We start from the raw sequence: 27,864 nt of genomic DNA, 5'->3' as shown, positions 1-27,864 counted from the left end.
AAATGGGGGAAAAAAAGGAAAAAAAAAAGAAGAAAACCCAACAGAGCTGAACAATAGTGGGAATGTCCGCTCCAGCATCATCATCATCATCATCACCATCATAATCATCATCATCCTCCATCATCAGCAGCAGTAGCAGATATGCTGCCGCACAACAACAATGTCGCATAAACAACATAGCTCAGAGAGTCTCTCCTTGTTCTCCCTCTCCCCTGTTTGAGCCCTTCCTTTTAAGGGACTCTGACTCTCTCTCTCTCTCTCTCTCTCTCTCTCTGTGTATCTCATTTTACACACAATGCCTCCCTCTCACTCAGTCGATTGGTGGGCTAAAGAGTCCCATCAGGGCACCCCCGTGGTTGTGAAAATGGAAAACCCCAACTGGTCCATGCTGGAGCTTCAGAGCCCAGATGATGGTGATGATAATGGCGGCCCAGACAAGGGCAGAGGCAGGAATGCCAAACAGCTTACCTGGGTCCTGCTCCTCAAAGCCCATCGCGCTGCCGGCTGCGTTGCCTGGCTTGGCCAAGGTCTCTGGGATGTCCTCTCCGTGGCCAAGCGCCGCCTCGTTTCTGTCCGCGCAAGCCCTCCCTCTACCAAGGCCCACAAAGGCAAACTATACAAGGCCATCATCAGCTTCCTCGTCTTCGCCGTTGTAATGCTCAGTTTCGAGGTTGTTGCGCACTCAAATGGATGGCATTTCCACAGGCCGCATCTGCACATACCTGCTTCACCTGATGTGCAGTCTCTTCTCCAGTCTGTATACCTTGGCTGGGTCTATGTCCGTGCCAGTTACCTGGGGCCTCCATTGCAAGCCCTGGCAAATGCCTGCATTTTTATGTTCCTGCTGCAGTCTGCAGACAGAATCACCCAGTGTTTAGGGTGTCTGTGGATCAAGATGAAGAAGATCAAGCCGTTGCCTCAAATTGATACATTCGATCTTGGGGATGTGGAAGACCCAGACGGAGGGTATCCCATGGTTCTTGTTCAAATTCCAATGTGCAATGAGAGAGAGGTACTTTTTATCCACAACTGATTGCTCTAGATGTTGTTCAATGTTTCACAGGTTGTCTTGCATAAGTTGTCATGTGATTATGCCAGTGCCCTGTGTCGTTGCTTCATTAAAATTGTTGGGCCATCTATAAATCAGCTGGTGTCATGATACTTCTGCATTAGAGTTGGTTGCATTGTCGAGATTGCGGGCACTCTTTGCCCTCCTTGTATGTGAGCTTAATGCATTAACAGCTGCCCTACAGGGCAACCTGTACCTTGAGCTTTTCTCTCATAGCCATCTGTCCATCATCCTTCTGAATGCTGATGCAGATAGCTAGAGGAGTTGGCAATTCTACCTGCAGCTTTTGTCTGTCAGGGTTGTCCTTGTCCTTAAGAGATGATTAGTGTAATAGAGATGGTTTACAGTTATACAGACTTGGTGTTCTGCAGTACCTTGAGATTTTCTGGTGATGCAACATTTTCCATCATCTACACTCGCTCTTTGTGCATTAATAGGTCATCAGGAACATCAGTGATGTCTTGATACAGGGACAGTGAAGTCCGTTGCCATATTGCCTGCTCTGACAGGGGCACATAAGAAGTCGGTCTTATTGAGGAACAGCTGAAATATTGACCTGTTGATTATTCATTCAGGACAGTAATGAGCTCTGCAAGTGTACAAGGTAATGGTATTGTTTGATGTGCCATTAGTGGAAGACTCTAACTAGGTCTGAGAGCACTGTTTGAAGATTATTATTGACCAATAATACAACCTGAGGCAAGAGTCCTTTACTGGCTCCACGTTTGGGAAAACGAATATCAGAAATGGAAGCATGGGGGGTAAAAGCGAGGGGTTCAACATTAAGAACTAATGCTACAAGTACATTTCTTGTTGTCTAGGAACAAGTTAGTTGTTCAACAACTCATAGTTGAATTGTCTCCCAATGCATCATCAACATTGGTGATGCCCACACATGATAGTTGAGTCAGTTGTAAAATTGCCCGCTCTGATACGAGTGTTAAGAAGTCGGTCTTATTCTTTCAAGACAGTAATGAGCTGTGCAAGTGTTTAAGATAGTGGCATTACTTGATGAACCACTGATAGAAGGCTCTAAGTAGGTTTGAGGGCACTAGTTGAAGATTATTGTTGACTAGGAACATAAGGATTAGGCAACAAAGTCCCTACTGGTTTCATCTTCGAGCAATTGAGTAAAAGAAATGGAAGCATTGTGAGTAGCTAGGAGGGGTTCAAATTCAAGACCTAAAGCTGCAAGTGTATCTCTCTTGAAAATGGTGGTCTAAAAGCACGTGGAGAGTTCAAAAAAAATTCCATGAACATTGATCTTTACAATTTAGGTCTCTCAATGCAGAGAGAGAGAGAGAGAGGGGGGGGGCCAGGAAGGGTGGGGTGCATTTGATCCAATCATGGGTAAATCTTCTTCATGAGGGTTCACCCTAGAGTGAGTCATAGACCTATGCAAGGTGAGGAGTCTAGACGAAGTTTAAAATAAAATGGAATGAAAGCTCAATAAAATGTGCCACATTGTAGACTAGAAAGGAATGGACAATGTATTATCTCATATACAAGTTATGGAGATGACTAACAAGTTGTCTTGATTTCTACTCTATTATGTTCTGTTTGGAGCTAGACTACACCCTTGCAACCTACATTTGAGCTTGAGTCTTCTTTCTCTTTGGGCGGGTGCCTTCTTTTTTGTAGGGAGAACACCTTTCTTGGTCCTTTGTGTTTTGGAGGGAAATTCCTAGGACCTTGAGGAGCTGCATATAGGTCTTTCTTCCATGAGGTGGTCTCTTTTGTTCGTCGTCGAGCTATGATCCCTTGTTGCCTAGCCTTTAGTGCCTATTGTTTCTTTGTAGGTTATGGTGCCTTTGATAGCTCCTTGTTATCCTGCCCAGATGCTTGGCTCACCCATTCTTGATTGGAGTTTTCTCGAGTGATCGGTTCGAGGTCTCTTTGTTTCCATCGGCCTATGGTGGCCTCTTGTTGGATTGGACTTTCACTTGGAGAGGGGGTCTTGCTCCTTGGTTGGCATTCTTCATTGATATCTCAGTTTTTTGCAGGTTGCATACTCTAACATCAGACTCTTTTTCTTTGGTGCTGCCATCATCATTAGCTTGATCCGGTGCCCTCATTGATGCTTTGGGCTGCATGTAGGGACTGATGAGTCCATCATTGTATTCATCATTTGTCTCAGATTTAGTGCAAATCTCTCTTCTCTTCTTGTTTATCTTTTCTTTTCTCTCCATGTTTGTGGTTCTCTTGGTTGTGCAGTCACATGGTATCATTGCCTAAGTGAGGATATGAAGGTTCTAGGTAGAGGAGACTAAACTACTATTGAAAGCTCAAATTTTCAGCATGCTGTCTACTGCAAAAAACATAGATTTTTTTGCATTGCTTAAAAGCTTTGGACAAAGGCGGGACATCTACCACTATTCTTTTGCAGGTGTTGTTAATTATTCTCTCTATTTGGGCTCTTTTACAACAAAACACGGTAGATTTGGTGTGTTTGTAGGTCTATAGAGATGGAGTACCTTTGGTTCAATGTGTTTGATGACTCAGATGATGAGTCTATTCATACTCCCTTTGATAGGTATTGCGATCATCGCAAAGATTGGTGGTTAGAGCCTCGTTTTGAATGGGTGCCATCTTCTGACAAGTGTTGAAGTTCGGAGGCTTTGATTGTTCTAGAGCATTCAGTTAGTTTGCATTTCTTGTTGAGTGAGTGTCAGGTGTGTTCACACTATGCAATGGGCAATTTCCAATTGTTTTAGTGGTTAGACAGCCTAGCTATTTGTGATTGGAGTAAGTAGTCGGTTTGCCAACTGATGTTAGCATTTTCACACCTCATGTACGGTGGTTGGCTAGTTTATGATTGGCCAATTGCATTGTTTTATTCCGTAGTAGTCGATTGGCCAATTTTGGTCAATTTTGGTTATTTAAAGTAGGTGTCTCCCACTTTGGGACAAATCATCGTAGTTTTCTATAGGTTGCTCACTCTAGTGTCAGACTCTCATATGTTCCTCTTCTCTTTCTTTAGAGTTTTGCTTCTCTTTTCTCTCCATGTTTGTGTTTCTCTTCCATTGTGTGCTCTCACACTCACTTTGATAGGTCGAGAAGACTTGGAATACCCCTCTCCCCTACTTCTCTACATGTATCTCATAGGGCCAGTACTACGGGGATGGTTCACTGGACGGTATAGTGGTAATGGCACCATTTGGCATCTATTTAGGTGATTATGGTTCCTTCTTTCCACCAAAGAAGATTGACTTGATGCTGCGAACTACTTCTTTTGGTCTCGCAAATTCAAGTGTATCCTTGATACCTTCGACTTGTGGGAGTTTGTTACTATCCCGATCCTCGGTGTAGTGGAGGATCCCTACATTGATTCTACGATGGACCAAGTAGCCCTTTGAGATCGACTTAACTAGAGAGCATGATCTTTTCTCTTTATGAGTCTATAAGACTCTATCCTTGCGCATCTATGTAGACTTTGGACCGCAATGGACGTGTGGACGAGGCTCTTTCTCTATCATCAAAAGACCTTCGCCTACCATATCACCATAGAGAAGAACTTGCAAATGCTTTTTGTTGATGATTTTCCCTCTATGCAAGATTACATCAACAAGATGAAGGATGCACAGGATGAGCTTGCAACCCTTGGTTGGACGATCTCATCAGAGAATATGGCAATGATTCTCATTACTCAGTTGCCATCTCCCAAGTATGATATCTTCTACACCAGCTTGCTTACCTCAAGGGTTTAGCCTTGTTTAGGACACTCTTCTATGGGAAGAGCTCCCTTTTCTTGTTTTGGAGCATGAAGAGTGATGTAAAGAGATTGGTAATAGTGGATCTAACCTTACTAAGGCTTTTACTTTAAGTTTGAGAGGGGGCAAGAAAAACAACAAGAAGGCCAAGGACAAGAAGAAGTAGGCTAATAGTTCTTGAAACTTTGGAGTCTTCCTCCAGCTTTGATATAGATTCAGAGAAGCCTAAATTTTCACATTGTGGGAAGGGTACCCATCCTGAGAAGCGTTGGAAGTGTGAGAGTGTGCATTAGAAGAAGAAACACAAACATGGAGAGAGAAGGGAGCGGAAAAATTGCAATGAAAAAAGAAAATTTGTATTGAACTCCAAAACATGTTGAATACAAAGAGGATTGATTAGTCTTGGCTAATTTGCATCAGTGAATGCAATCCAAAGCCACTGAAAAAGAAATGCACTGAGTTGGAAAATAACCAACTAGTGTGAACACTTCTAAATTTGACTAAAAAAGAAGTGCATACTCTAAATAGAGCCGCCTTGTTTGTCAAAACACATGATAGTTTGAATATTAGAGCTTATAATGTCCCATCAGACTCAGACCAAGGCTCACAGGCTGGAGATGACTGTGCAAGACATGAGATTGCAAACACCTCCTTTGAGGTCCTGGATGTGGCTAAAGGCCAAAGAAGATGGAATGGATCCAAGGGTAGCAGAAGAAGTGTCAATGTTGAAGAAGTTTGTTAATAAAGAAGCTCCTCATGATCATGGGAATCTCCCTTTGAATGCAATTGACCAAGAAATCCATAGCCACATCATCAATATTGTTCCCCTTTGAAGGGATGGGGGGTATGAGGGAACGGCCAAGGGAGATGGCAAGTGATGGGATGGAACTTGTGGGATAGATTGTGCACAATTGGGAAAGAGTGTGGCTATGGAAGTTTGCCTCTGAGAACCCTATACAATGAAAGGGGAATGGAGCTTATAAAGCCCTCTTTCTTGTCAATTTGTTACTAAAATTGCTCCTGAAGAAGAATACTCAATAAAGATGGCTTGCTCAATGAAGACAAATTGGATACCAAGTCTAGTAAGGCCATGAATAGAGAGGAGTGGAGAGCCTAGATTTGAAATATAATGGATGTCTGAAATGGAGCTTGATGGGTGGTCATGCAATAGTGGCAAAGTGCCAATACCACTAATAGACACCGAATAATATCACCAACAGTGACTATACTCTTTGATGGACAAAGATCTTGCCACAAATCTCCTTGAGGAGCCGTATGAGTCAAAGCAAGACTGTCAATAAGCCAAGGCCTCTCTATAGTCAATGAAGAAGGCTCCTCCATCTCATGGATGTGAAGGAACATAGACTTATATATAACGGCTAGTGACGAAGTAGAGGAGGGCTTAGATATTTTAGCTCCATCCTTTTCTCTTGGACGAAGGTGAGGGTATTTCTTTTAACACTTCTTGAGATGAACGCCCTTACCATAGTGTGGGCATTTAGGATTCTTGGAATCTAGGCAGAGGGTGAGGAAGACTTGGATTGTTTAATGTGCTTCTTCTTCTTGTTCTTGGCATTTTTATCCTTCCTGCTGGCCCCTCCTAAACCTGTAGTAAAAGCCTTAGTAAGGTTGAATCTATTGATAATAATCTTTTTGAGTTGCTCTTTTTGCTCCAGAACAAGTGGAGCTATTGCTTCCCATAAAAGAGTTTCTCGAACCTTGGCGGTAAGCGAGTTAGTATAAAAGACATCATGCTTGGAGATGGCAACTGAGTTACGAGAATCATTGCCATGCCCTCTAATGAAATTTTCTTGCTAAGGGATGTGAGCTCATCCCGCATGTCCTCCATCTTGTTGACGCGATCTTGCATAGAAGTGGAATCGTCAACAGAGTATCAGGAGTTTCTTCTCTATGGTGATATGGTGCGTAAAGGTCTTCTAATGGCAGAGAGGAGAGCTTTGTCCATACCTTTGCTGCGGTCCGAAGTCTACGCACATACACAAGGATAGCATCGTGCAAACTCATAAAGGGGAAAGGTCGTACTCTAGAATTGAGCTGATCCCAAAGGCTTGCTTGGTCCATTGTAGAACCAATGCAGGGATCCTACATTGGATTGGGGATTGACATAGTAACTAAGTTCCATAAGTTGAAGATGTCAAGGATACACTCCACTTTGTAGGACAAAAGGGAGTAGTTTGCACCATCTAGTCAATTTTCTTTGGGAAGAGAATGAAGCATGGGCACTTGAATAGAAGGAGCCATCATGGCCATATGAGGACTTGTAGTATGGGCCTTGGAATGTAGAGAAGCTTGGGGGGCGAGAAGGGAGCTCCGATCTTCTTGATCTATTAGAGCGAGAATGAGGCTTTGAATGCCAATCTTTGCATTCCTCTTCACAATGATGGTATTGATGGGATTGCTTGTCGAAGAAAGATTGAATGGTCTCCACGTTTGAGTCATCAAACCTGTTAAATTGGTACTCCATAACTCTTCAAATAGACCTGCAAACACACAAAAAACTTGTGTGTTTTGGGGTCGTGTTGGTTGAATGGAGGGAAAATCAGCTACAACCTGCAAAAGGAAGTTGTAGATGCTCCACACACTTTGTAGAAGGCCCGATCAAGGCAGAAAATCTACGTGCTTTGCGATAGATCGTAGGAAGTTGAGTGTGGTCTTCTCTTCGTAGAACCTTAGAGTCCTCACTTTGGCTTTGATACCATGTGAGAGTGCGCAATGGAAGAGGAAACACGAACATGGAGACAGAAGAGTAGAGAAACATTGCAATGAAAGAAGAGAATGAAAGAAGAAAATATGCACCAAACTCTTAAAGAATGCTGAATACAAAGAGGATTGATCAGTCTAAAAATATGCTGACTGACTAATCATCACGAATAAAATAATTAAAAAAATGTAGATTGCCATCATAAATACTGGTTGACCAACTTGGCCAATGTGAATGCAGTCCAGACCCATTGAAAGAGGAATGCTTGAGTTGAAAAATAACCCACTGGTGTGAACACTCCTAAATCCAATTGAAAAGGAGTACATGCTCTAAAGAGAGCTGCCTCCTTTGTCAAAACACATGATAGGCTGAATATCAGAGCTCTTTATATCCCCATTGACTCAATATGATTGTGCAAGAAACACGAGACTACTAATACAAAGAAATACCCTCACATTTGTTCGGGAGTGAAGGATTAAGCTAAAACATTTGAGCTTTTTTATCTTTCTTCATAATGTGTTGAACATGAGTCTGCGTTCCTTCACATCCATGAGTTGGAGGAGCCTTTTTCATTAGCTCTATAGAGAGGCCTTGGCTTATTGACAATGATGTTTTGACCCATATGACTCCTCAAGGAGATTTGGTGTAGGATCTTTGTCCACAAAGGGTTTAGCCATTGTTGGTGACATTTCTTTAGTGCCTATTAGTGGTGTTGGCACTTTGCCGCTATTGCTTGACTATCCATTAAGTATTGTTTTGGAAGTCCTATATGTTCCAGACTTGGGCTTTCCACTCTTAGTTCATGGTCTTACTAGACTCAGTACTCAGGTTGTCTTCATTGAGCAAGCTGTTTTATTGAAGATTCTTCCTTTGGGAGTCCCTTTAGTGACAAGTTGGCAAGAGAGTTGACTATATAGGCCTCATGTTTGTTAGTGGTGTTGGCACTTTGTTGCTATTGCTTGATTGTCCATCAAGTATTGTTTTGAAAGTCTTATATGTTCCAGACTTGGGTTTCCCACTCTTACTTCATGGTCTTACTAGACTCGGTACTCAAGTTGTATGAATTAGACCATGTCCTCTATTCATAGACTTGCAAAGCAATTTGAAAAGTGGATGGAATTCCAAGAAAAGAAAAGAGGAATTCAAATTAAGGGGGGGGGGAATGAAAAAAACCTCAAATACATGTGGAAAGAGTGCAATTTCAGTTTTTAGTAAATGTTAATTTTCAAGGGTAAATTTTTATCCTCAAATACCACTCATTCCTATAGTAAGACCTCATCCCTGTTATGGCAGAAATTACTCAAGTAATATTGGCCTTACGGGTAATTGTAACAATGAGCTTTATAATGGAAAGTCTACATACAATGAATGAGAGTTACGAGATAAGATTGTGCAGCCCAAGTACAATGATCAATCTTCATCTCCATATGGACTTAAAGAATGGATTGCTAAATTGGAAACTTAATCGATATTGTTTCAAGGATGGATGATCAAAATATACAATTTGCCACTCTATATTTAGAAGGATTCACACATCTTGGTGGTGCTTTATGAAAAAAGAAAATCAACTTATAGACACTTGGAATGAGTTTCAAGTAAAGATTTTTCTTTAGAAGTCCCTCTAGTGACAGGCAGGAGAGGAGACTATACATGCTTCATTCCCCTCTCATTGTGTAGGGTTCCTGAAAACAATTGTCTAGTGCTATACTCATTCTCGATTGTGTACCACCTATCCCACAAGTTTCACCCCATCCTCTACCATCTCCTTTGGCAGCTCCCTTGTATTCTCCATCCCTTTTTTTGGAGTTGGGTGGATTTCTTGGCCCCTTATGTTTTAGAGAGGGTGTCCTAGGATTGTGAGGAGCTCCTTCATCGATAGACTACATTGATGGACTTCATTAGCAATTGGCATTTCTTTTGCTACCCTTGGATCCATTTTGTCTTCTTTGGCCTTGAGCCATACCAAGGATTGGAGAGGGGTTGTTGATAGTCATGTGTGCCTTGCACAGTCATCTCTTGTGTGTGAAATTTAGTTTGAGTCAAATGGGGATACTAGGAGCTTTGACACTCAATTTGTCATGTGTTTTGACAAAGGAGGCAGCTCTATTTAGAGCATGCATTGATTTTTTAGTTGGTCTTAGTTGTGTTCACACTGATTCACTATTTTCCAGTTTGTGTATCTCTTTTTCAATGGTTTGGATTGCGTTTACACCGGTGTGTATGACATGATCATCATTTTTAAATTTTTTCTAGCATTTCTTTCTTTACATAATGTTGGTTGGCTAGTTTTGGTAATCTTTGGCTATAAATGGACCTTTCGTCATTAGCTTCATCTAGTGTCCTCATTGGCGCATTGGGCTGCGTAAATGGAGTGATCTGTCCTCCCTTTGTATTTAATATTCTTTTGGAGTTTAGTTAAGATTTTCTTCTTTTACTCTCTTCTTCATTGTAGTCTTTCTTTTCTCTTCTTTCTCCCTATTTTTATTTTCTTCTTTCCTTCTCTTCCATTCTTTTGGAGTTTAGCGAAGATTTTCTTCTTCCATTCTCTTTATTCATTTCAGTCTTTCTTTTCTCTTTTCTCTCGGAGTTCTTGTTTTCTCTTCCCTTGCGTACTCTCATAGAATCTCACTCTTTTGGATATGTTGAAAGCTTATGTTAGTGAACATAAGTCACATTGGGAGAAATATCTTTTATTGCTGGAGTTTGTTTACGACAATACAATGCACTTACACACAAGGAAACCTTTGAATGAGATAATGCAGGGGTATTCTTTTGGAGTTTAGCGCAAACTTTCTTCTTCTATTCTCCTCTTTTATTACAGTCTTTCTCTTCTTCTCTCTCCGTATTCATGTTTCCTCTTCTGTCATTCACTCTTATTGAATCTTACTCTTTTGGATATATTGTAAGCTTATGTTAGTAAACATAAGTCACATTGGGAGAAATATCTACCATTGTTGGAGTTTGTTTACGACAATACAATGCACTCACACACAAGAAAATCTACGAATGAGATAACATAGCGTAAAGCGATTCCTCCTCCAATCATTCATACTAACGATAAGATTTTTTGCAGACAAGTTTGGTTTAGATTTTAAAACAATAATGGATCAAGTTTGAGCTACTACTAAAGTTGCCCAAGAGCGATAGAAGAATCAAGCTAACAACTTAAGAAGACATTTGGCTTTTGAAAATGATCAATATGTCTTGTTGAAATTTAATATAGCAAGCTAAAACAAGGTTCCTATCAAAATTTATCTTTTTCAAAGCTCTCTAGTAGATACTTTGATCCCTTCAAAGTACTTGATAATATAAATGAAGTTTCTTATTGACTTGAGCTTTTATGCTCATTGGAAAATGCACAATATTTTTTATGTAAGTTTTGCTTAAGCTTTATATAGAACTAGAACCAAAGGAACTTATTATTGAAGATTCTTCAACAGTTGAAGAAATAGAACAACTCTTGAAACTTGAACAACATAAGGATTGAGAAGTGATCTTGTGATATGCAAATCCTTGTTGAAATTTAAAGATTTATTCATAGTAGATTTACATTGGGCCGATGAAAAAATTATGTGGGATTATCTAAGCATTCTTATTTTTGCATAGTCAATTATCTATTAAATTTGTTTGCTTTGTAATTACTAGATATCTAAGAAGTGTATTAGGGTTCGCTATTGATGAGTGGTCACATGTTATGGTGGATCTATGTAGTGTGCTAGAAGAAGTATAATAGACACTTCTAGCTATATGTCTCAATTGGGTACTTGTAATGGAAACTCAAGCATATTAGGGTCAAAATCGCACAAAGAAAGGATAGGCAATTATAGTTAGTGAGACAACATGATCATAAAATATTTGTACAATATGCATGTGCAGGCTGAAATCTTGAAATGCACATATCTTTTTATAGAAACCTCATATAAAGATTCCAACATCGTTTTTGACATTTCTAATGTACTTGGAAAGAGCTTTCACATGATACCTATAGAGAAGGGGATCCCTAAACGTTAAGAGGTTCCTTAATTTTAGAAGGCTCACATTGGCTTAAAAATGTTAGTTTTAAAAAATAGGGATGACATTCTTAAAATTGTAAGTTTTATGTTTTGATAGTGCTTGTAAATTTGGTTGTTTCTATTCTTGACATTCTTAGTCTAAAAAGAAAGGCTATAGAGAAGAAAGAAGGTTTAGGACACTTGTCACATAAGCTTCCAAGCATTCCACCTCTTTTCATATCTCATGACATGTGATCAAGACACTTGTCTTGTGCTACTCCACTTTCCTATTTTGCACTAATTTTTCATTTTCTCCTATTAAAAGAACACACTTTTTCACATTCTACATCAACTTTCTTTGCTATAAACTGATACATAGCAGCTAAAGATAGTCCAAAGTTGGTCTAAGTCATCTTGATAATCATTCTCCACTCTATCATCATCAAATATTTCAATATTCCCTCCTTTTTTGTTGTTTTGTAGGATAGTAAAATTGTAAATTCATTATAGGCTAGGCAATCCCTCTTTCTCCCATTTTTCTTTTATTTCAAGAACAAGAAGGAAGCCATATCGATATACTATCGATTAACTATGGAGAAAGATTCTGTTTTTCTCCTTCTACTCTTATCTTGTAAAGAAACTAGTTGCTTTTATTGCATAGTTAGTCTATGCACGTGATCCATGTGCACATGTGCATTCTTAGCATGATCTTGTGAAAGTGAGAACTGCTTCTCCTCACTCTGAGGCTGATTGTAGCTGAGCTAATCTCTAAGAAACTTGAGATTGAGTAGAAATACATTGCTTTGGTGGGAGGGGGATTCACCCATCTTCAACCCTTAACTTGTTTCCATTGCCGTGTGTGTCTATGGCTGTGATTTTTTGAATAATTGTTATATTTAGCTTTAAGTATTTGTTATTACCCGTTTTCTTGAAATATTAAGTTTTGAAAATAAGTAATACAATTGTTGATTATTCTATGTTGTTTGGGGTGCTTACACTCATAGATTAAGAGAGCTAAAATGCTCTTGCATAGTAGATGACATACGATAGGTCCCAAAGATTAGCACCTCTTATGATATTTCTTTATCATTTTAAAGCTTGCACTAATCACATGTCATATGCTATCACAAACTAGCACTCTTTCAATATCAATGATTTTCTTATGCTTTGGTCTTAAATCAGCCTTCAAAGCGGTGTCCTCAATTGCTCTCACTAACCTTGCCCAAAAATGCAATATATTTGTCCATTCACAATCTAATAAGTGTAATGCATATGAATACATGCTCTCCTTAGTTGAATTCACTTGTGAAATTACATTCATGGTGTAAACTTGGTACCGCATTGTTGTGCAGTGCAAACAATGTGTAATACTTGCAGATCTTAGTTCTAAATTGATGTGATCAGCTATAGAGGGCCTCAATCTTGTTTATGCATCAATCCTAATTATTTGCCGTAACCTTTGTAGACCCAATTCAATTTCAAATTGAGTAAATTCAGGCATGCCTTGCAGCCACCACAAGTTAACATTCCATTCATGCCCACCAAAGGGCTATTACCTTGATCCTTGCCTTATGCAATTCATTAGGTTATGCCTTGAATCTCCCTAATTTTCCCATGCATTTTCCACGATAGAAGAGACACAGTCTCACTTTTCATATACTCCACGCTATGTTTTCAGCAATTTGTTACAACACAACTAATTCATAGATGCACAATGACCTTGTAACCTTCAATGTTAAGTCTCCAATCGACTTTAAAGTGTTTGTATATACACATGAATGCCTTCACCCTTCCAAACCCTAAAAATGACAGCCAACATTGGAGCCGAAGTTCATGGAGCATTTGCCTTAATGATTGTCTTGCATAGTCCTTATGTAATCTTAGATTGTCTCTCTCACAAATAGTGAAACACCGGTCTTCATGAAACCCAAAGAGTAGTAATCATAAACTTAATATGCAAAAGACTTAAGCTTGATCATGAAATCAGCAATTAAAAAATTGGTACACTTGAAACAAGGAAGCTAGAATGCTCCTACTTAGAGACAAAACACAAATTGACCCCTAAGTTTGGCGCCCTTTCTATAATTTCTTTAAGATTACTAGAGGTGTTCAATCTGAGTACAAAGTAGCCGATTCTATTTTGAAACCCTAAGATTCAGCCACCCGCATCCTCTAATCAGCAACTTGTTCTTGTATTTGCTCTTCATAGATTAGTCTAGCCATGCTTGCTCCCTAAGTCACAAGTTGCTCTCAACAAATGAGACTAATAGACACTAGAAATTGAGTAAATTTGTCTTGAAAACTTTAATTTTTGTACAATCTCTTCAAAAAGCACTTGTACGCAAACCAAGACTTCTGCTTGCAAACTAAGTGCCCTTTGGAGAGAGAAAGTGTTGGACAGAGCTTGCATGCAACCCTAGATAACAAGTCTATGCTTAATAGAGAAATTTAGGTTGTTGCTAGTGCTAGACACTTTAACTCAGTGGTGGCCAGCTCTACGCAATGCTGTCCAATCCTGTCTTTTGCATACAAAAAGAGAAAACAGCCAATCATTTGGAATAAAACTACAGGAAACTGGAACAAGCACCTAGACATAGTAGTTGCCAATAGCAACATTGGTGCCCATAGAGGAGAGAGAAAGTTGTATATAGCTTGCATGCAATCGTAGACAACGATTCTACATTGTCAAAGCAGCCCTCAATTGTCACTAGCACAATACAACCTCTTCCAATCTTGCACTGCTGTTTTGCCTTGAGTGTACTTGGAGAAGATGAGAAAACAGTCTGTCTTTGCATGCATACTCATGAGGAAGAGAGAAAAAACTACCACAATGTTGTAAAAATAGACCCCTCTCCCTTGCATATAATGATTGTCTTTGAAAATTGTCTCAATCTGCCCAAAATTGGTACACAAACTTAACTTACGTTTCTTTTGGGTTTTCCTTGACGTTTTTGCATTAAAATATATTTTAATCTAGAAATATTAACCAAAACATCCACACTAAGACTCAAAATGCCCCAATTATTCAAATGTGCACTTTGCACTTACAAGTTAAATAATTAATCTTAAGTATTGAACCCTCGTCTTGCTTGCCTAAAGAGCTAGGAGCTAATCATATATTAATTTTTGTTAGAATTTGCTAATTCTATGGGCAATGTCCAATGTTTTAGTCTTTAGTTCTTTTTCAGATCTTAGTGTGAATACAACTAAAGTTATAAGTCGTGTCACCACTCTTAGAGTTAGAGTTAGAGTCAATCAACTCTAGTTGAGTTAGAGCTAGGTCTATCTTAGATCTATCTTGTATCTTTTATTTGCATTCTTTTAGTTCAACAAGTACACTCTGCTCTTTTGCTTCAACACACTCTCATTGTCTCTCTTTTCTCTTCTCCATAGTTGGTTGTCATTTTTCAATATTTGGTATTAGAGCAAGGTTCTACGTGTGGATTTAATTCAGCCACTGTCATCCAGTGTTGCTTCTCCTAAGGTCCTGTTGCTGTCAACTAGCTCTTTGCTCGAGGAAGAGAAGGATGAGCTATTGCTGTTTTTAGTCTGCGTGCAGCCGTATGCGTAGTCTTACGCATAGTCCCATATGCAGCTTGAGGAGCTATTGTTTTGGAGGAGGAGTTATTGTTTTCAGCTTTGCTCCTTATTTTCTCATCTCTGCTTGCCATATTCTCAGCCTTGCTTGCGATTTTTTGCAAATCCTAAAAAGTGCAAAAACCCTAATTTTCGAATTTGGGTTTTTTTTTGGTGGAATTTTTTGCAAATTTTCATCAATTTTGACCATCTCTTTTTGAATCTCAACTCATGCCACTCAAAATTTGGCACTTTTGTTCGTATTCACTCCTAGAGTTTCAATTGACAACCAATTCGAAGAAATTTCACAATTTGTTTGATATTTTCGCTAAAAATTTTGGGGCTTTTGCTTGATTTGCAGTCCCAGGTGTGAATCTTAATCCAAAATGCCGACATTGTATAATTTCATCGATATTTATGTAAGAAATTTGGGGCTTTTTGTCCAAAAGACTGCAACACGCATCACAATGCATATTTCAGTTGCTATTCGTTATTGACACACACCTCCAGGTGACACTATTGTAGATTTCAAGTTGTAAGATATAAATTTCTTGAATTTCTTTGAAACTTTAGGAAGAAATTTGGGGCTTTTGCTTGACATGCATTCCAAGGCAGAAAACAAGTGGTACAATAGCATTTAATTTCTGCTACAATTAGATTGAGTAGAAAAAAGGCACAAATTTTTTCAATTTCTTTGAAACTTTAGGAAGAAATTGGGGCTTTGGCTTGACATGCATTCCAAGGCAACAAACAAGTGGTACAACAATATTTAATTTCTCTTACAATTAGATTGAGTAGAAAAATTTAGAAAAAATTCAGTAAATTTTGGTAAGAATCAGCATTAAGTTGTTGTAATTTGTACTTTTGAGAGTATGCATTACGAGGCAGGTGTGATATAGTAGTGCATTGTTGTTATTTATTGGTTGAGTGTTGATTTGGATCAAATTAGACACACTTTGGCATTTTTGTGCTAGTTTGGTACTTGTTGCATGATCTTGAGGGGATTTTTGGTACTTTGAAGAGTACAATCTATACTTTAGTAGAGAAGTATTTGGTTGCAGATTTTTGTCCATTACTGATAGCATGGTATGTCAAGGGACTAATGATCAGAGCAACATCCTTGGTGTCCTCACTCAGGAGGACAAACTTGATGGTTCAAACTACCAGTTGTGACGTTTTATGGTTTGTAACCTTCTTGTAGTGAAGGACTTATGAGACTATATTATAGGTGATTTGTAGCGACCGAGAGGTCTTGCATTTCAAACACATGAGCGCAATACTAGAGGACAGGTTGCTGGTGTTGTTGCCCCTTCTCCCTTTCTTATTGAGGATCAAAGAAGATGGGACTCAAAAGATGCACATGCATTTTCTTTGATTACCTTGTCAGTAAAAATATCAATCATTCCATACATTTGGTCTTATAAGACCTCAAAATCAGCATGGAATGTACTTGAGTATATGTTTGCAGCACGTAACATGGCCAGAACATCTTATCTCCATAGAGAGTTGGTCAATGTGAATATGGATGAGAGTGATAGCATGATAGATCACCTTACTCACATATAGAATTTGCGTCGAACGGCTGCTCAATGTGGATGAAAATATTTAGGATGCTGAATCGGTAAACATTACATTGAACTCTCTTCCAAAGTCGTATCTTGGTTTCCTCACCTCTTTGATGTTGTTTTTTTGGGGGAGGGGGGGTAGAAGCCCCTTACATTTATGGAGTTGGAAGGCCTCTTGTTGCAAGAGAAACAGACTCGAAAGAATGTTGCATTGTGTTCAGGAGATATGGCTATGCTTTTCAAGTTCAAAGGTAAAGGAAAAGTCAAGCAAGATTTTAAAATTAGCAAAAGGGTGATGCTAGACAGCCATCAAATAAGGTTGTCCTAGACATAGAAAAGTCTATAAAGAAGTGGAAATGCCATTATTGCAAGAAGCCAGGTCACCATATTAATGAATGCCATAATAAATTAGCCAAAGAGAAGAAAAAGGACTCCGGTTTGGCTATCCAAGAGAAATCGGCCGGCAAATCTATTGATGGTGATGCTTTAGCCAACTTTGTGGAGGAGGACTATGCATTTTTGACTTGCAGTTATGATTCTTTAATAGCTGATTCAGCATTTAACGCTGTTGTAACGCAACAGACATGGTATTTTGATAGTGGAGCTTCAAAGCACATCACTTCTAGGAAGTGTTTGTTTTTCTCTTTGCATTTAGTCCCTGCTGGGAAGTGTGTTACATGTGTGAACAATTATGATGTTTGTGGCATTGGGATAGTCACCATTACTGCTGCAGATGCTTCTGACTTCATGCTTCTAGATGTCTTGTTTGTGCTTGGTATTACAAAGAACTTGTTGTCTCTCTCTGCTTTTAACAAGCATGGCTTTTAGATAATCTTTGAGGATAACAAATAAATTGTTAGAGATTGGGAGATGGATTATGCACTTAGGTTGTGTGGAACCTTGCATAAGGGTTTGTTTTTGTTGGATACCTATGGTTCATAGTCTCATGATGCTTTGGCAGTCACTACTCTATTGTGCGCTATACAGAATGCCGAGCTATGGACATTTTAGTTTTGGGAGTTTGATTATCCTTCAAAGGTTTCATATGGTAGATGCATTGCCTTCAGTGGAGACTCCACCTTCTAACATATGCGAGGGATGTATTTTGGGCAAGATGTATAGATTTGCCTTCAAAAAGGATGGTGGAATGGGTGTTGTCTGAAAATTGCAGCTTATTCACTTTGATGTTTGTGGTTCCATGAGGACATGTGCACTTGGAGGTCATCTTTACTTTGTTATGTGTATTGATTACTACTCTTGGTATACATGGGTGTATGGGTTGAAAGTAAAAACTGATGTGTTTATGCATTTTAAACATCTTGTTAAAAAGAGGGGGGGGGGTACATGTCTAGTGCTTTTGAGACATATTTACTTGATCATGGTATTATGCATCAAGCCACTGTTAGAATGACTCTGCAGCAGAATGATGTTGCAAAAAGGATTCAGGAAGAATCGTACTCTTATGGAGATGACTCATTGTATGCTCAAAAGCAAGGGGCTGCCTCATAAATTGTGGTTAGAAGGGCTTCAGTGTGCAAATCTTGTGTTGAATCGTGCACCCACTAAGGCATTAAAGACGATTAATCCGTTTGAAGCTTGGCATGGCAAGAAACCTAAGATTGACTACTTTCGTGTGTTTGGTTGCATAGCCTATGCACATGTTCCGAAAGAGCTTTGTGGGAAGCTTGATGACAAGGTTGTATAATGCATATTTACTGGCTACAGTTGAGAAAGCAAGGGCTATTGCTTTTACGACCCACACACAAAGAAAGTTTTTGTTAGTACGGATGTTATATTTTGATGAAAATGCTGCATCCTCACATGATCAGTTCTAAATGCCAGCCACCCATTACATTGGTGATGTCTTTGAGGGTCTCTTGTCACTTTCTTTGGAGTCCATGTCTGTTGTAATGGCCAAACAGACATAATACAACAAGTTGTTGCTGCACCATATGCACCTGAACAGTAGTGTATTGATGATGGTTTGCTGCATGCAGTGGAAGATGTAGTATAGCATGAAAGGATTGCTGTAAATGCAACAAAAACAGTCTTGAGATGGTTGTACAAACTCTCCAAGAGAGTAAAATGGATGCTCCTTTAGCTCAACGCATTGAAGTGCTGCTAGACATGTAGCACATGATGTAGGGGGAGCCCATTTGGCTGATTTCATGGAAGTAGATGATTGTGATGAGCATGCATTTATGAGCTCATGGTTGGATGATGATGAGCCTACTTCCTTGGATGAAGCTCGGCAAATGTACATTGGGTGCATGCCATGCAAGATGAGTTAGATTTTGTTGCCACCAACTCTACATGGGATCTTGTGGATTTACCACTTGGCAACAAGGCCATTGACACAAAATGGATTTTTAAACTCAAATGCAAGGCTAATGGTACCATTGATAGATACAAAGCACGGTTGGTAGCAAATGGCTATGCACAAAAGAAGGGCATAGATTATGAAGAGACTTTTGCTCTGACATCGCGTATGAGTATGGTGAGATGTGTAATTGCTATGGCTGCAAATAATGGTTGGAAGGTACATCAGTTGGACATTAAGACAACATTTTTGAATGGGGATTTGCATGTGGATGTTTATGTGTCACAACCTCCAAGGTTTGTGTGTCGGGAATAAAGGGTCACTGTTCCTTTTACGGTGTTCAGGTGTGCACACATCCTTATACATGTACTATATATATTTATCAAAAACCTAAAGTGGTACTTGGAGATTGTACCCACATCGAGTCTTGTGCTCTCTCTCTCTCTCTCACTCTCTCTACTTTGCACTCTCTCTCTCATTGTGTGAACCACAACATTGCGTGTCTCAATCCTCATGCACTTTGCTAACAAATTGTTATTAGAGCTTCGGTTGTTGGAGTTGCGTCCTGATTGTGTCAGGACAGCCGTCAGAGCTGTGTTAGGATTGTGTTAGGACAGTCTGTCAAGCTGTGTTAGACAGTCTGTCAAATTGCGTCAGTCGGTCAGTTAGGTCAGATTGTAGGCGGCAGTCCAATCAAGGTAATGGGACAGATTTTTCATTATTTTTCAGAATTTCAAAGGTTTTTTGACTTAAACCTTTGGCCCACTAACATGCATTCGCATGCTAAGCACAATGTGAAATTTGTGCACACCGGACCCAAGAAAATTGAGGCTTTTGCAGAATTTCATCAAATTGTGCAAGAATTGCGTGTGGTATATGCTCTTGAGTACATGTATTGATGCAGTTCGGGTGGATTTGCCTTTGAAAATTTGGGGCTTTTGACCACAATTGTCAAATTTATGCTTGAGAATGCATTTGGGGCAGAAATTGCAGCAGAATTTTGGGGATTTCACATGCAATTGGTGCATTGGCCTATAAATCTGGCTGTAATTGATTGTGGAGTGCAGTACCTCAGAATGATCTAAAAAGAAATTGACTCCCCTAGACATTCTCTAATTCTGGAAACCAATTTGCAGATCTGCAATTTTTGCAATTTCTTGATTTTCATTGCTGGTTTGTACGTGCAACGTACTGTGGTCATTTGTGTGACATTTGGGCTTGCATTTGCTGACGTTTGAGTCAATTTAGTGTTGCAAATCATGGTTGGAAACAGTGACAGCAGCAACCTTTTGCACATCAAGAAGCTTGAGGGTGCACACAATTTTGCAATATGGTAGTAATAGTGCTACAATGTCTTTGTGCAGAAGAAATAGGTGAAGCCTATCAAAGCTAAGGGAATAAGACCAGCAGGTGTGGAACAAGAAGAGTAGGATGATTTGGATGAACTTGCACTCTCTACCATAGAGCTCTCGGTGTCTAACAACTTACTCTTTAACATTGAGAAATTGAATTGTGCATATGAAATGTGGCAAAGACTTGAGGAATTGTATGCTCGGAAAAGTGCAGTAGTAAGGTTTATTGACAGAAAAAGTTGATGGACCTTCGCATGAAGGAAGGTATAACCATGTTTGTACATTTGAATAAGTTCAACTCAATTTTCAATTAGCTGATTGCTTTGGATTTTCACATTGATGATGAGTTCAAGGCTATTTTTTTGTTATGCATTTTGCTTGAAAGTTGGGATACTTTCGTGAGGACAACTTTGAGTAACTCAAATGCTTATCTGTTATATTTTGATGTGGAGAGTTCTTTGCTGATGGAAGAACTCAACATGCAAAATAATTCAGCAAACAAGTTTTCTAATGCATTGCACACTAGGGGCAAATTTCAGCAGAAGCGCAGTTCTGAAAATAGAGCACGCGACAAGTCTTGTGGCAAAAATGTGGAGTGCCATCATTGTGGCAGGAAAGGGTACTACAAATGGGACCATTTTCAATTGAAGAAAGAAAAAGGCAAAAGCAAAAACAGTGAAGACAATAAGATTGAGAAAAAGGACAGCCAACCTACAAAGAAAAGCAGTCTTAAGATAGAGGAGGTAAATGCAATCACTCATGAGAATGACAGTGACGGTGATGTACTCCTTGTTTCTTCTTTGGGTGTACATGCATTGATTGCAGATTCTGATGATGACATGCATCACTTGGATACTTGACTCGGGTGCGTATTTTCATGTCACACCCTATTATGAGTGGTTTTTTGACTACAATGGTGGTGCACGTGGTGTTGTCCACTTGGAGGATAACTATGCATGTCAAATTGCAGGTATTGGCAGTGTGAAATTGGAATTTCAGCATGGCTCCGTGTTTGTTTTGCTTAATGTGAGGCATATACCTCTGCTCAAGAAAAGCTTGATAAGCACAAGGCAACTAGATGACGAAGGCTAGTATACTTCCTTTGGGAATAGCAAATGGAAAGTTTGTAAGGGCTCTAACATTATTGCTAAGGGCTCTAAAAGTGATACTTTGTATTTTTTGTATGTATCTAGCATACGTGATCATGTAGTTGTCATAATTGAGCAGCCAAGTGTTTCTTTGTGGCATAGCTGGTTGGGACACATGAGTCAAATTGGAATAAAAGTGCTTTCTTGTTTGGGTTATTTGTCGTATTTGAGGTATGTTGATTTTGAACCTTGTGATCATTGTATTTATAATAAGCATGTTGAAATGTCACATAAAAAATCTTTCTTTAAAGTCTTCACCCTTAGAGTTGGTATATTTAGATGTATGTGAGATGCTAGGGTTGTCTCTAGGGGGAAAGAAGTATTTCATTACTTTTGTTGATGATGTCATATGCAAAGTATGGGTTTATCCAATCCGTCGTAAACATGAGGCCTTGGATAAATTAAAAAAATTCTTGGCACTTGCTGAAAATCAGACTAGCTAGACACAAGCAGGAGATGACAAGGCATGACAAACATGACTGCTAACACTCGTACCCTCTGGTGATTGATCATTTTTATACTTTACCACATTGACATTGTAGGGGGTGTTAGAATTTGTCAATTCTATGGGCAGTGCCAATGTTTTAGTCTTTAGTTTTTTTTCAATTCTTAGTGTGAACACAACTAAAGTATAAGCTGTGTCACCACTCTTAGAGTTAGAGTTAGAGTCAGTTAACTCTAGTTGAGTTTGAGCTAGGTCTATCTTAGACCTATCTTGTACCTTTCATTCTCATTCTTTCAGTTCAGCAAGTACACTTTATTCTTTTGCTTCAGCACACTCTCATTGTCTCTCTTTTCTCTCCTCCACAGTTGATAGTCATTTTCCAACAATTTCATACTTGGAGAAATCCTTCTTGGTGTTAGACAGAGGGTTAGACAGAGGGATTTCTTGTGATGAGATTGTGATGAATTTACTATAGAAGAGAGAATCTCAGCTTGTTGTGTTGTAGTAACTTATTTTGAAGATATTTGCATTTAAAAAATGATAGCATTACCTGTTGTAAACAAAGTTATGGAGCTGCCCAATGGGTTTTCCATGCCAAAGGGAGAAGATTGATGCTTGTGCTCATTCCATGCACGCTATCAGCTCATTATCCATCATTGAAACTTGTAATTTTTTGCAGCAAAGAGACCCCAAAAAGCCAAATCAACTTGCTAAATGAGTCACCGGCTTCTCTTAATTGAAATTCAAATTTGATTAAGGGATTATTAATCAATGGACGATTAATCGTGAGTGAGTTGCTGACTTGACAAATCTCAAGCATCGGGCTTGCTTTTCAACTTAAGTGAGCCGTTTACTAGGCGAGACTTTCACATGTGACATGATCATTAAATCTTACAAAAACTGCACATTTATCAAGGCTCTGAATTGCTCATTTTTTCAAGTTCCTTTTGCCTTGTCCTTGTACCACATAGCTGCACACTTGTCTATTACATGCATGGTTTGGAATCCTTCATTGGCATTGTAATGATCACCATGCCAAGAGCTAGGGATTCTAGAATTAGAGTTCATTTTATTTCAATTATTAGTTTTATTTCTCATTCTGGTGACAAATGATCTGGATAGGAATAATTTACAGGTTGTTTTGGGTGCAGATGGTGTCCTTGCATCTTGGCTTTATTGTGGGATGATAGTCTCCTCTCTCTCTTTTTGAGTATACATTGAAGTTTAGAACATACAGTTTTCAACTTCCTGTACGTTTGCCTTAGAGTATGAGAAGCCATTGTGATAGATGTATTCACCATGAGTAGGAATATGAGTATCCATCACATTAGATACATTGGTTGTGACTTTGTGATCTCAGCAAAACAGGGATATTAATCTTGAAGATTGAATTTGTGCAGAATTATGAACCTTGTGTTTGATGATAATCAGGGCACATCATACTGGGAATTTGAAGCTTGAATCTGAATAGTTGTAGTTACTAGGAACAATAATACATGTAAATTACTTGGCTCTAGCATTTGCTGTTGTGAACATTGACATATCTAAAGCTTTCCAGGCTTCAACCCCAAAATTCCAAAGCTTTAGTGGGGGGATCTGATCTACTTGTGATGAATTAACTATAAGATATATTGTGTTTTTGCTAGCTGGACTCTGCTCGTTCCATGTACACTTACAAGCACTAGTGATCTACCTGTTAGTGCTACACTCCTGATGTCTGAATGGTTTATGTATAAACTTTAGTCACTGCTGTGAACTTTGACTCTTGGGCTTTCTAATCTTTGAAATTTCAACTCCAAAATCCCAAAGCTTTACTGGTGGCACTAGTTAGTTGTGATGAAATCGCTATCATATATAGCGTGTTTTCACTCAGCTGGATTCTACCATTCCAGACACACTCTTGAAGCACAGTGATTTTACCTCAGTGCTTTAATGATCTACCCTTCAGTGCTCCACTAAAGTTTTACTTGGTTAAATGTGCATTTACATTGCTCTTCAAACTCTTCAAGGAAGTTGTGCAATAATAAATGAGAGCTTTGTTTTATGTGCAAATCAACACTAAATACAGACGTGTTCATTTTTTTTCATAACTTTACTATGAATTGGAGCAAGCAATTTTGCATGTGCAGGTTTACCAGCAGTCAATATCTGCAATGGCTCAGTTGGACTGGCCCAAGAACAGGATGCTTGTACAAGTACTAGATGACTCAGATGATGTGGAGGTGCAAAGAATGATCAAAGATGAAGTGCAGAAATGGCAAGAGAATGGTATGAGAATTGTTTACAGACACCGGCTTGTTCGAACTGGCTACAAAGCAGGGAATCTTAAGTCTGCCATGAGCTGTGAGTATGTGAGAGATTATGAGTTCGTTGCCATTTTTGATGCTGATTTTCAGCCACAGCCAGATTTTTTGAAGCGGACAGTCTGCCATTTCAAGGTAAGTTTGACAGTGCTCTTTACTGACTAGGTGTGTTTCAGTAGATTATTAGGTGATATGGTGTTGTTTTCCCCCTGATGCAACATGGCAGGGTAATGAATACTTGGGTCTTGTACAAGCAAGATGGACTTTCGTAAATAAGGATGAGAATCTTTTGACACGGCTGCAGTACATCAACCTGTGCTATCATTTTGAAGTTGAGCAACAAGTGAATGGAGTTTTTTTAAATTTCTTTGGCTTCAATGGTACGGCTGGTGTTTGGAGAATCAAAGCTCTTGAAGAATCTGGAGGATGGTTAGAACGCACGACAGTAGAGGATATGGATATTGCAGTTCGAGCTCATTTGAGTGGTTGGAAGTTCATTTTTCTCAATGATGTCAAGGTTGGTTTCACGTTAAACAGTGCTCTCACATAAGCTGTAACATTGCTCTTTTTGAGGGTTTTCATCTTCCTTTCATAGGTTGTGCTCACAGAACAGTTAATTATACGAGCTATACAGTACTGTCTTAAAGGCCTTTATTCTCTTTCCTTGCATTACCCCTCTTGTATGCTTATATAGGTAGTTCAGAGTTTTATGATCTTGTGATGTATCTGCAGTGCCTTTGTGAGCTTCCTGAATCGTATGAAGCATATAGGAAACAACAACATCGCTGGCATTCTGGACCAATGCAGCTTTTTCGATTGTGCCTTCCAGATATAATTACATCAAAGGTGAGAAGTCCCATGTAGGCAGAGCACTAAGACTGGAAGCTGGTAAACCTCTATTTGACCACATTTTCCCAGGTAGATGATGTTTACTGCAGTGAACTCTAATGTGCGTTCTTTGACATGTCTGCAGATACCCACTTGGAAGAAGGCCAACTTGATATTTCTTTTCTTCCTTTTGAGGAAACTCATCCTGCCTTTTTATTCCTTTACTTTATTCTGCATAATACTCCCTATGACAATGTTCATTCCGGAGGCCCATTTACCAGCTTGGGTCGTCTGCTACGTTCCTGCCCTCATGTCTCTCCTCAATGTTTTACCAGCACCCAAGACATTCCCTTTCATTGTACCGTATCTATTGTTTGAGAACACCATGTCTGTGACTAAGTTCAATGCAATGATATCTGGTCTCTTCCAGCTGGGAAGCGCATATGAGTGGGTTGTTACCAAGAAAGTAGGCAGGGCCTCTGAATCAGACTTGGCAACCATGGCCCAGGAGATTCAACCTCGTGTAGTACCTGGTATACATGAACGGGGAATGTCTGATTCTAGCCTTGATGTGTCCTCCAAAGTTATTGAAGAGCCCCCTCAGCCTTGCAAGAAGAAAGGGAATCGAGTGTACAGAAAGGAATTGGCTCTAGCTTTTCTGCTGCTTACTGCATCTGCAAGAAGCTTGTTGTCAGTTCAAGGTGTGCACTTCTATTTCCTGTTATTTCAAGGGATCTCATTCCTTGTTGTTGGACTGGATCTGATTGGTGAGCAAATAAGCTAATGGAGGAAGCTGCTAAGGTATTGGTGAGAGTCAATATCGAGTGCCTTCATTGATACTTACTAAAGCCAGCTGCAGGATCAAGGTGCAAGGCACATGCAACAATTATCTGTTGCATCCATTAACAATGGATCTAGCCTTGGGCTGCAGACAAATGTTTCTGCTCAAGCCTGCCAAGAAGATGAAAGATCCATAAGAGTGGCAGTCGTTGAGCAATTGCTTTCCTAATGTGTATTGCCTTCTACTTGATGGTGCAGAATAGGCGAAGTGGTTGTATCTCCAGCTTGTATGTAAGTACCATAACCTTCACCCGTTTGGCAGTCATTTGATTCTGCTTCCTGTTGCATTCTTTTGGCCTGAAACAAATTCTTTAGGCCTTGCTGACCTCACATTTGAGCAGCAGCTTATGTTCTCCATGAAGTCATCTCTTTGTGGAGATTTTTTGTGATTTCTGATTAAATGGAATTTAAGGCTTTGTCTCGAGCAAACATTCATGTCTTTCTGCAGTTTGCATTCACTTGACATGGGATTTTCTGCTATTCTGAAAATCCATCCCCTTGCTCCCATTATTTTCTGTACTCTTTATCTACGTTCCTCTAGCTTTGCCAGTTGATGTATATTAACACAAGTATGAGACTGTTTATGGTCAGTTAATTTGTTGCAGAAGTTGGAAGGCTGCTTTAATACTTTGTTTTCCAATGCTTTTTAGATGCTGATAGTTATGCAGTTTGTCCATAGGAGATTCCTACAATACATGCAGAGAGCAAGACAGGGAAAAGTTGGATCTAAGACATAACACAGGTGATGAAAAGCATACAACAGTCTCTAGACAACCTTAGTGCATGCTTATTTGAAGCAGAGTCAAGAGTGTAATCATTAGGGGTAGTGTTCAGTGACCAGATGGTAGGGAGGTGGTCAAACTTATTTAAAAAAGTTTTTAGCAATGGAAGGCCTAATATTTACTTGCCACATGTTGAATTTTCTTACCATCTTTTTGGGTGATGCCCCCACCACTCCCCCACATTGGCCTATGTCCATCACCACTGTCTTGTATGCTGCTGTCGAGCTCGATATACCAGTGGCTATCTCCAATCACCACTCATCCTTGCTTGAAACTAGTAACTTGTTGCCTTTGGCCATGTATAATTAAGACCAACACATGGCAATGAATCCTTGGAAACATACTTCTTGTCCTTTCAAATTGCAGTAACGAAACGTATTACAAGGTATCTGATATACCAAGTTCCAGCTTTGAATGGTTCTTTAGATCCTCAAAGAGTGTTAGGCATTCTTTACTTAGTATATGCCACTTGACATCAAGGTTGACTTTCAGCTCTCTCAGTTGGCATGATTAGATGTTCTTTTAGTAACAAAGTCATTTCAAGGTCAAATTCATCAAAACACTTAATTGCAACAATGTGGATTCCTAATTCAAGTAGGATTAAGCTCGTTAATTAAGGCCATCTATGCAACAAAAGGTAATGGTCTCTCAACCTAAGAAGAGTGCAAGTAAACAAGCACAAGCAAAAACAATGAACACTTTTGATTAAAAAATTGACAAACACTCACAAGGATATTGAGTTTAGCTAAAATCCATTGAAGGGCAATGCTCTTGTGCATTGGTGCACTCTTGCTCATTTAAATAGTCATGTGAGTCTTAAAGGAGCAAAATTGTATCTCAAACCTCTAATTACCATCATTTAGGGATTATGACCAGTGCTATTGTGAGTCTTAGAGGAGCAAATTTGTATCTCAGACCCCTAGTTACCATCATTTAGTGATTATGATCAATGCTATCAGAAATCAAGAACTCATGTACGCTCATAGTTATGAAAGTCTTAAAGGAGCAAAATTGTATGTCAAAACTTCTAATTGCCATCATTTAATGATCAGTGCTACCAAAAAGCAAGATTTTTATCAATCTTTATAACATGGAATTACATGGTAATAACAGTTGCAATGAGTCTTCATAGCAAGTGACAATGCTTAATTGCCATTATGTCAACTTGAGGATAACTTAAGATCCCTTGGATATGAATGTAGAAACTTTCAA

At 39.2% G+C, this 27,864-nt stretch overlaps 1 protein-coding gene across 1 annotated transcript; it reads left to right on the top strand.

The window, feature by feature from the left end:
- LOC148018620 (putative xyloglucan glycosyltransferase 9) lies at positions 1 to 26,290 on the top strand. The gene is made up of 5 exons (XM_087661686.1): positions 1 to 1,012; positions 24,029 to 24,337; positions 24,429 to 24,719; positions 24,935 to 25,048; positions 25,176 to 26,290. Exons 1-5 carry the CDS (start codon positions 296 to 298, stop codon positions 25,812 to 25,814), a joined length of 2,070 nt encoding a protein of 689 aa, XP_087517812.1. The 5' UTR covers positions 1 to 295; the 3' UTR covers positions 25,815 to 26,290.
- The last annotated feature ends 1,574 nt before the right edge of the window (positions 26,291 to 27,864 follow it).

Source organism: Lygodium microphyllum, chromosome 21, assembly GCF_053477565.2.
Source record: "Lygodium microphyllum isolate KBCC chromosome 21, Lygodium_microphyllum_v1.1.10, whole genome shotgun sequence".
Classification (NCBI taxonomy): Eukaryota; Viridiplantae; Streptophyta; class Polypodiopsida; order Schizaeales; family Lygodiaceae; genus Lygodium; species Lygodium microphyllum.
Note: the sequence above shows the minus strand (reverse complement) of the source record. Positions and strands in the feature narration are given on the sequence as shown.

Coding starts and splice junctions, on each gene's coding strand:
- LOC148018620 (XM_087661686.1), top strand. CDS start 296: ATGCCTCCCTCTCACTCAGTCGATTGGTGGGCTAAAGAGTCCCATCAG. Junction 24,720..24,934: donor TTTTTCTCAATGATGTCAAG/GTTGGTTTCACG, acceptor ATGTATCTGCAG/TGCCTTTGTGAGCTTCCTGA. Junction 25,049..25,175: donor CAGATATAATTACATCAAAG/GTGAGAAGTCCC, acceptor ACATGTCTGCAG/ATACCCACTTGGAAGAAGGC.